General features: G+C 42.3%; 1 protein-coding gene across 3 annotated transcripts in view; it reads left to right on the top strand.

Annotated features, from left to right (window-relative positions):
- Ptcd2 (pentatricopeptide repeat domain 2) overlaps positions 1 to 8,945 on the top strand; it is a 32,091-nt gene extending 23,146 nt beyond the window's left edge. For all 3 annotated transcript variants that reach the window (XM_023702921.1, XM_012513528.2, XM_023702947.1), the window contains 2 exons: positions 2,120 to 2,233; positions 8,104 to 8,945. In XM_023702921.1, the coding sequence (XP_023558689.1) occupies positions 2,120 to 2,233; positions 8,104 to 8,328 (339 nt within the window). In that variant the 3' untranslated portion in view covers positions 8,329 to 8,945. The remainder of the gene's footprint in view (positions 1 to 2,119; positions 2,234 to 8,103) is intronic.
- The last annotated feature ends 975 nt before the right edge of the window (positions 8,946 to 9,920 follow it).

Raw genomic sequence — 9,920 nt, 5'->3', positions numbered from 1 at the left:
TCTGTCAGAGGCCTGGTGAGGGAGCAGATTGACCCAGTGTTATTTGCCAAGCCTTCAAAGGGGAAGAAGAAGTGAATTCACTAGGACAGATTGCTAATGTGCAGCCTCTTATATCCTGCCTTCTTTGGACTCCTGACCAATATTCCCATTAATATTAAAGGCTCATTTTTTAATAACCTAAAAAAAAAAAAAAAAAAAAAAAAAAACTCCAAATTTGAATTAGGTTCTTTATATTCAGTGTGCTTAACATCATTTCATCTGTTCTTCAGGACCAAGGATAACCCCTACCCCTGATAACTGCTTGCAGTGTGCAGTGGCCTGAAGTTGGTTTGTCCCCCAGAGTCCATATGTTGTGGCAGTGTTGGAGGTGGTGGTACCTTGTTGATGTGCTGTCCACCAAGAGGCCTTGATCATTGGCAGTGTTCCCTGAGAAGGGATAGGGTAATTCTTGTAACAGGATTGCTAGAAAAGCCCAACCCTGGCCTTGCGGTCTGACTTCCTGCTTGAGATGTGTTCCTTTGCTTCTGCACACACGGCCGCCATCGGCCTTTGCCATGGTGTGACCAGCTGAGAGGGCCCTCACCAGAGTCACATTGAACCCAGCTCCATGCCCTTTAATATCCAGAACTGCAAGATAAACTGTTCCTCAATAGAGTGCCTCAGTTATGTTGTGATAAGAAAGAGACTGGTATACTGCTCAATGATCAGTGTTACTTCTAGTGAAAAAAGAGTAGTAAGAGAACATAGTTCAGTATAAAAAATGAAACTTCCAGTAAAACTCCTGTGTGAAAGGGTCAAGAGCATTGCAATGTTTATACATTTGATTCAGTAATTTTACTTTGCTCAATCAAGTTGAACAAATTAGATTTTTAAATATATACACATTGGTCAGTATAATTAAATGAGGTATATATTTTCATGATTATAACTTGTTAAAAATTAGGTTTCTTTAATATTTGTAATATGTTATGACAAATTATTCATGGTAATTGGCAGAGAGCAAGGTCAAATTTTGGGGTAAATTAATGTAGTTGGAAGATAAAAATTATAGAGTGGTGAACAGTAGTTGGTGAATTCTCAATTCTCATTTTCTTTAACCTTTCTCCACGTTTCAAATTGTATTAGTAAATGTTAATGGCAGGGACACATTGCTTTTTTTTTAAACAATTTTATTTATTTAGGGAAGTGTCAACAGGGTGTTCAGGGTCTCACTACTACGTTGGACTCTAGTGATGTGCCTGTTTACAGCCTCCCAAGAACTGGAATTACAGGTGTGTGCCACCACGCCCAGTCTTAGTTGCTGTCTCAGCATACCACTGGACCAGGGCCAGCATGGCAGGCCTGGGGATCGAATCCAGGCCTCTGTGCCTGCTTGCAGGCGCTTTAGTCTGCTGAGCTATTTGGCCAGCCCCACATTCCTTTTTCTTGTGTTAACTGTGGTAGAAGGTAGCAGTGTCATTTTGGAAGCATAGTACCACACCCCATTTGAAAATTGCTTAATGCAGTGTAAATAGGAGGCCTTCATGAGAGTTTAGCCAGCTTCTGCGCTGCCTGCATTACCCTGGTGCCTGTGGTTTCCTAATGAAAACTAATCAAGGTGCCATTTGCCAATCTTAGGAGATGATTGGTTTTCATCTCTTCTGAATCCAAAGGAGATAGGAGCAGGGCTGAATACTTTCATTTGTTGAATAACTCCTTCGTGCTGATACTTCATTTCGTGTTCGCAGGAAAACAACCTGGGGGCTCCGTGTTTTCCCCTTTTTACAAGTGAGGGAATTTGAAGGCTGAGAGATTGAGTGCCTTGCCTAGAGTCACACAATGGGTGACTGCCATTGTGGAGATTTCACCCCAAATACCCACTCTCTGAGGGTCATGCTGTCTTCATCATTGCTCTTAAGCAAGTTTTGTAGTTCTGTGTTTTGGATAATTCTTGGTGAGCGGATTTTAGCTGGTTGAGCTTACATTCCCAGTGGAGCACTTTTTTGAACTTGTACAAGGGACTGAATTAGAAAATGGCATCCAAGCAGAGCGGGCACTATCATTGCAGGCTAATCTCTACAGGTATGTTCGCCAACACTGATGTACTTGCTCGGTCTTAGTTTTGCTTCTTTTTATTCAGGTCATGATCCATCTCCAGTCAAATATGTTGGAACCCCTCATGGAGATACTACAAGGTGCTGCAAAAGGAAATGTGTCCCAATTTGTGAAAAGATATGAGTTCTCTGAGGAAGTGGTGAGTATGCAGGTGTGAAAAGGCTTCTTAAGGTGCCCCACCCAATTTCTTAATTCTATGACGTCCCCCCTAAAGAGGTTGTCAGATAGGACACCTTTCATGTGAATGCAGAGATTTTTTTCTTCCAACAGAGTATGTCCTGTGAACTTCTGGAAAAACGTTTATTGGGACTGTTTTCACTGGTCTTCTTACCCTTTTCTTTGGGAAGACCTTTTCCCTTTCCACACCCCCAGTACCTTCATCTTCTCTCTCACACTCAGTTAGTGACCTGGGAAAAACAGAAGCAGTGAGGGAGAGAATGGCGCCACGCTGTCTGTTCTGTATCTTCTTCCTGTCCACCCATGGACCCTGGGCTGCAGCTCTGCAGCCAGTCTCTGCATCGGGGTTCTGGCCGCCCTACCCTGCAGTTCTTCAGGCTCAGCCTTGGCTTTGTCTTACTCATGGGCATCATCAGTGTCTTCTTCTTTTTAGCAGATGGTAGCATCTCTCATCTTTAAAAAAAAAAATCTGTCCTACAAATGAAAAGATATACTACATGTTTAGGTTAGGTTCAACCTCATACAATTTTTTTTTAAAATGTATTTAGTATAAGAACTACAGGGTCTCACTACACAGATCAGACTCATAGTGATCCTCCTGTTTTTAACCTCCCAAGTGCTGAGATTACAGACACACACCACCATGCCCAGTCTTGGTTGCCATCTCAGCAATCCCTGAGGGCAGGGCTGTCACAGCATGTGGTGCTGGGGATCAAAACCCGGTCCTGTGCTCTGCCTACGTAGGCAGTTTAGCCCACTGAGCTATCTTGCCAGCCCTTCAACCTCATATAAAAAGTCAGTGCTTCTAAGTTAATGTGTTATCCCAATCATTAAAAAAAAAAAAAAAAAAAAAAAAAAAATCGCTTCTTTTTTTGTAGTTTAAATCCCATTGAAGGAAACAAGCAAGAACAACTAGGAAAATCTGGTAACAAAAAAGCAAAATAAATACTAGGCCTAGCAGATGTTAAAGCTTCTGTTAGCAGACTGGCTTAGCTCTGATTAAGCTAACTAATGGGACAGAGCAGAAAATGCAGAGATAATTGCATATACAGAGTTAGAAGAGGGCAGAGGTTAGCATCTGTCATCAATCAGTGTACATGGACTTTTCTAAAAAGTGGTGCTAGGGGCTGGGGAGATAGCTCAGTGGTCTAAGCGCCTGCCTGGCAAGGGCAAGGACCTTGGTTCCTTCCCTGTCCGCAGGACTGCATGCTGTGCCAGCCCACTCCTGGGCCCACCGAGCCAGCCTCAGAAACTGGGTGTGGTCATGCATACCTACAATCGTAGCACTGGGGAAGCTGAGACAGAAGGATCACTGTGGGTCTGAGCTGCATAGACCCTATACCAAATACATTTTTTTAAAAAAGTGGTGCTAGGATAAGTTGATAGCCAGTAGAAAGCAGTTAAGTTTCAAATGAGTAAGACTTTAAATTTTAAAAGTGAAATAACATGAGTACTAGAAATAAGCATTAATGAATTCTTTTATGTTCTGAGGATGGGAACTCTTAGTCAAAACCCAAGGCAATAAAGAAGATTGATAAATTTTTAAATTAAAAAAGTTTTTTGGTACAATTGACTGCTTAAATTTATTTATTTATTTATTTTTTGCCAGCTCAGCCCACCCTAGGGGTGGGGCTAGTGCAGCACATGGTGCCATGGATTGAACTGCGGTCCTTGCCCTTTGCCTAAGAGGCACTTTAGACTGCTGAGCTATCTCACTGGCCCAACTGTTTGAAGTTTGTAAAAACTTTTTTGGTATGGGAGAAACACCGTAACAAAGTCAAATTCCAACAAATTGGAAGAAAGTATTTTAAATGTTAACCATAAGAACAGCTGTTAATCCTTATATAAAGGACTTTTTAAAAAAATTGTGAGAGGGCTGGCCAAATAGCTCAGCGGATTAAAGCACCTGCAAGAAGGGGCAGGGGGCTCGATCCTCGGACCTGCCATGCTGGCCCCGTCCCCAAGGCATGCTGAGATGGCAGTAGAGACTGGGCGTGGTGGTAGGGGCCTGTAAATCTAGTAGTGAGACCCTGAACACCCTGTAGACCCTTCCCTAAAAATACAGAAAATAAAATTGTGAGAAAAGTACCAACAACTCTAAAGAAAAATGGGTAAGTTTGTGAAAGAAGGATCAGGAATGACCATCAAACATTTGAAAAGATGCTCAGCTTATGTGAAGGCATATAAAATGTAATTACCTTGTGTTATCACTCAGACTTTAGATGAGTAGAAACCATGACACTTTGACAGTTTATCAAAATCACCATTGAATTTACCTTTGGAGTCAGCCTCCCACTTCTTTGAAAATATTCCAAAGATACATAGGCAAGAACGCAGAAAGTTGTATGTATCAGGCTATTTGTTGCAGGCAAGTTTGTTATAGCAAAACACTGAGAATGACACACATTTTCATCTGTGAGGAATTGTTGAACAAGTCAGGGCACATTCATATGAAAGACTGCTGTGCCCCTCTAAAAAGAAATGTATAACTGCAGCACATAGTGCCATAGCCCACTTTAATATGTTATAAGTGACACAAGCAAGAGGAAAGTCTGGGTGTTGCTTTGTGCAGAGTCGATACATAGTTATGTGCACACCATCTTGTGCCACTACGCACAGGACAGTGGTCCTGTAGGCTGTATTGCCCAGGGACATATGGCGTACCATTTTGGCTTGTCTGTGTATATTCGTACATCCGCACTGTGATGAAGTTGCCTAATGACACATGTCTGAGATGATCTTCTCATCATTAAGTGACACAGCTCTATGCAGATTTGGATTTTTTGAAAAACAAAGCAGACAGAAATACCAAACCTAAAGCAAAACAGGATGGAAATGTGACTTCCCTCAATGTACTTCATTTGTATCTTTGACTTTAGAACAATGTAAATGTTTTGCAAAATTGCAAAACACAAAAATGAAGAGACCAAATCTAAAAGTGAAAGCAAAATGAAACAAATTAAACTCTTTGCCACATTGAGGATTTAAGTGGGCAAGGAGGAATTATTCCTGGTCATTTGAAATATGGCACTTGTGCATCTTTAATACCATGTGACTTTGGGAGAAAAGAACTGAAGAAATCATAAATTACTGACAGGGACCTTACTAGCCAGGAGGCTGGCACTGTCATCTTGACTAACAAAGTGGCCTGCTGGTCAGCCCTCCCTTCCTCCCTCCTTCCCTCCCTCTGCTGCTGCTCCTTCCTGTGCCCTCACAGTCCTGTTCCAGGCTGCTGGCCACAATGGCAGGATTGGCCTGAGTGGGCAGGCGGCTGCCTTCTCCCTCGTCACACAGTTGCCTTCCTGGCCCTGACCCTTAATTTCTTTGCTTCTGCCCAAAGGCTTCTTCTTTGTGCTTGTGAAGAGTTTGTCAGGAAGTGAACTGGATATGATTAACTTAACGCTTCTTTCTTTGCTGTGTAGGTTATGACCCACCCATACCATTTTGGAATAAGTTTAGAAAAGTGTGGGGACCGTGAACAGGCTTTAAAATGCAGCATCTGTGTGTATATGTGCACACTGAGGACGGGCAGCATGCGTGATGACATAGTACTGTTCAGCTTCAGTTTCTCAGCAGTGTTGATATGATTCATTCCTTAAACCTCAGCATTCATAACCTCAGCATTCAAACAAACCCCAAACTGAAAAATTATGATATTAGACTCCCTGACTAAGTGCATTCCCTCTGGTTATCATGAGACTATTCACGGAATTTTGTTTGAGGAGAAATGAATTGATTCATAGATAAATGAATTGACTTACCAATTCAAGTAGCTTTTTTTTTTTTTTTTTATTTGTATTTTAGGGAAGGGTCTATAGGGTGTTCAGGGTCTCACTACTAGATTGGACTCGTAGTGATTCTCCTGTTTACAGCCTCCCAGAAGCTGGGATTACAGGCGTACAACACTCCCAGTCTCAATTGCTGTCTCAGTGTGCCCTGGGGGCGGGGCCACAGGGGATCAAGTAGCTTTTGAGCTAATTCTAAAGGTAGATTTGAGAGACTACATGTGGAGTCTGATATTACAAAACTCTGCATTTTACAAATGCTGAATTTAATGTTTATTCTAAGAGTTATGAAAGATGTGTTCTATGTGGAATCAGGGCTATAAGCTATCATAGGCACTATTATATCACCTGAGGAATATTGAAAAGAATTGTTGATTTTCTCCAGTACTGTTATTGAAACCACTGAAGCATTAGCTCCTTCTTCATTGATTTCCTTTCTCAAACTAATTTGACAAATAGTGTGATATAGTCTCTTCTCTGCATGAGTCATAGCGTGGTTCTCCCATTATCAGCAGAGTTGTGTGGCAGTAGAACTTATGTAGTATGTGTAGCTCGATCCAAGCTCCCGCCAGCTTGACCTGTCCACTGCTTTTGGAGCCCATGTGTTGCATGGGCCGTCATTTCACCATCAGTGTGAGGGGTAAACAAGCTAATTCTTAAGAGCTCAAGCTCTTATCTGAGTGCTCAGTTGGGAGCCTTTGTTTGAAAGGAAGATGTGCAGCTTGGCAAATAGAATTTATGTGAAAGATGACCAGAAGATTTTTAGAAACCTTGATCCCACTTAACTTTCATTTTAAAACAATGTTAGATTATATGTTTTAATAAGGATTAAGCTAAGTAAAATGTTGATTTTTGTTCAGAAAGTTTTGCATTTTAATTCTGAGCTCACTCTTTTTTGCAGAATTAAATGCCATGTACCTTCTACTTATGTTCTGGTCTAGGCCCCCCTCCCCTCCCCTGATCTATACATCCATCTGTCTCCTCAAAACTGAGGAGAGCTCAGAAGCTTCAGTGCCTGCCTGGCAAGTTCAAGGTCCTAAGTTTGATCCCCCATACTGGGGGGAAAAAGAAAAATCCACCTCTGTGTTTTATTTTACAGGTATCTCAGTCCTGTCCAAACCAGAACTTTTTGTTTTTATATATTTAGTATAGAGCCTACAAAGTCTCACTATGCAGATCAGACTTATAGTGAACCTTCCTGTTTTCAGCCTCCCAAGCACTGCAATTATAGGCACATGCTACCATGCCCAGTCTTAGTCCCCGTCTTAGTGTGCCCCAGGGGCGGGGTTGGCACTGCAGGTCAGGGATCAAAGCCCTGGCCCCTGCGTCTGCCTAATCGGGCGCTTTAATCTGCAAAACCAGAACTCTTGAATTTCCCCTTCAAATTTGACCTTCCCTGACTGCCCTATCTTAATAAAAGATGGCACCTGTCAAATTGCAAAAGCCCAAATTAGGGACGTTAAATCCTGATAGATTAAACTTCTAGTTTCTCCACACACACTCCAACTTCTCTGTCATTTCTGTGTATTTCCTAATCTAAACTACCATCCTTTTCTGGGGTACAGTGGAGTCTCTGGAATGGTGTGCACATTCTTGTACCCTGCAGTTCATCACTATAAAGCTTTTAAATTCAGATCAGATCCTGACCCATTGCAGATGCCCTGAGGGCCTTTACAAATTCCAAAAAATGGACACAGGCTGTATATGAAACCCTATGTGATTTTTCCCTAGCTCCTACTCTAATCATTACATTGAACAAAGTGGACTGATAGTTGGCCTTCTGTGTGCTATGCTGCACTGTGATTGATATCACTTGAATGGCCTTTCTTAAGAGTATTGGGTGTGATTTTAAAGTACTAATTCTGGATTTTTTGGGTAGCTTGTGGACTCTCTTATAGTTCTTCACGTCTCTGGTGCCCAGTTCCCTTGTTTTCATCATTTCAAGTGTGCAATATTTATTTTCCACATGTCTGACTCTGCTGAGAGCGTAGAAAGGACAGTGATGATATCTTGCTAGTTATAGTGATCTGTTCTTTCTTTTTTCCAGCTGGCCAAAGTGAGGGAAAAAGTAAAGGACGTGCCCAGCCTCACAGCCAGATTTGATGAGCTCTATAAGAAACTGCATGTACATGGACAGGTGACTTCCTACACTCTGGATGCTCTGCTCTGCCACACCCCCAGGGACAGGAGGTCTCACACCCCTCTACTACACAGGAGGAAAGTCAGCCAGCGGACCTTGCAGCCCCTCAGCCAGTTCCTGTTGGCTGAGTAACCCTATTTCCAACTTTTCCCTGGCTCTGTGGGTCCTGCCTCAAGTGAACTGTTGACTTCTCTAAGAAATCAGGCATCTTACTTCAGTGGATGGTGTGCTAACACTTGGTCTCCCCATTTCTGAAGTTACTTGAGTGGGACATGCTGACCAGAGAAGTGTCTTTGTAGTGCTGTTATGAAGATCTGGATGAAGCAAAACAAGAAAGCCTAGCTTCCTCAAAAAGTCATCCCCTTGGATCACCGTTGAGGAAGGAGCGTGATTGGGTCCTCAGTGCAGCCGATAGCACCTGAATGGGGTCCAGCGAGCACCATCAGGAATGAGTTACACAGGAAGTGTGATCTCCCCTCTTGGTCAAGGGAATGATCACTGGTAGTAATGCCCTTGCTGATTTTAGGAGCTCTGAAACCCTGGCCTACCATCATGGGAAACAGCCAAAGATTCCCTCCCTGCTCTGCCATTATTTAATTCTCTCACCCTGAAGAGGACCCTTGAGCCCTCGTTTTTCCACCTGCAAATAATAGTGTGTGTGTTGGCATAATGACATGAAATCTGTACTCAGGGCTCATTACAGTCAAGTTTTCTCAAAAACGAGAGAAATAAAAAGGTACTTGAGTAAACTTCGTGCGATTGTGTTTCTCTATCATACAAACAAAACCACTGTTTAGCTTGTGGAACTGGTGAGCCAAATTTCAGTGATTATTGCTTTGATTGTGGATATACCATGTGCTTTTCAAAAATAATACACAGTAGTGCAAGTGTGGAGTTATGAATTCAATCCAAGTACTGGGGAAAAAAAACCTAATAAAAACCATGTGATGTTTAGTTCTTTACATGGATCATAAATTTGATCCTGTGGTTCATCTCGTGTATCAACAATTTTATCTTCTCTTTGGGTGCCTTACTTAAAAATAACAGCAAAAATTAGTCATGAGATTAAGTCAAAGCTTCCCCATACTCAAGATTATTTGAAATACAGCATCCAATGAATTGTACGTGTGTGGTCTCCAAAGTGCAGAGTACACATTGACTCCACCTCATTGTACCTTCGTTTCTGAAGGTGCAGAGGGCTGTTGAGCCCAGCAGCACACGCTAAGAGTACGGCAGTCTCTCCAGTGCTCCTTCCAGCATGGGGCCTCTTCACTTCATTGTTACTGTGATGCAATAATTGTCTACAGAATTAGAAATTTTAGAGCAAGAAGCAGTTTTTGAATTTGCCTTGTCCAGTGCAGCTTTTGAAACTTTGGAGAAAGGGCAGCAGGGATGAAGAAAGGCAGGAATCAATATACAGAAGCTGAGGTCAGGTAGAGTCCTCTCTCCTGATGGAAAAAAGTGAACTGCCTGGCACTTGTCACACATTTATTTATACAGTCAGCTTATGAATAAGTTCATGGGGCGTTTAAGGGGAGGGTAGGATCTGGGACAGGAAGAAAATCTATTAGAATAGCAAGTCTTGGGGACAAGAGAAGACTCAAGCGAAGGTCATTATGTGCCTCAGCTCCCTGAGCTATGCACACTTGTCATGGGGCTCTGCCAGACTCATGAGAGATACTTGCAGTAAAGACAGCTTCACTCTCAATGTGAATCTTTTTGTG

This window comes from Octodon degus, unplaced genomic scaffold (assembly GCF_000260255.1).
Source record: "Octodon degus isolate 3935 unplaced genomic scaffold, OctDeg1.0 scaffold00001, whole genome shotgun sequence".
Taxonomy (NCBI): Eukaryota; Metazoa; Chordata; class Mammalia; order Rodentia; family Octodontidae; genus Octodon; species Octodon degus.
Note: the sequence above shows the minus strand (reverse complement) of the source record. Positions and strands in the feature narration are given on the sequence as shown.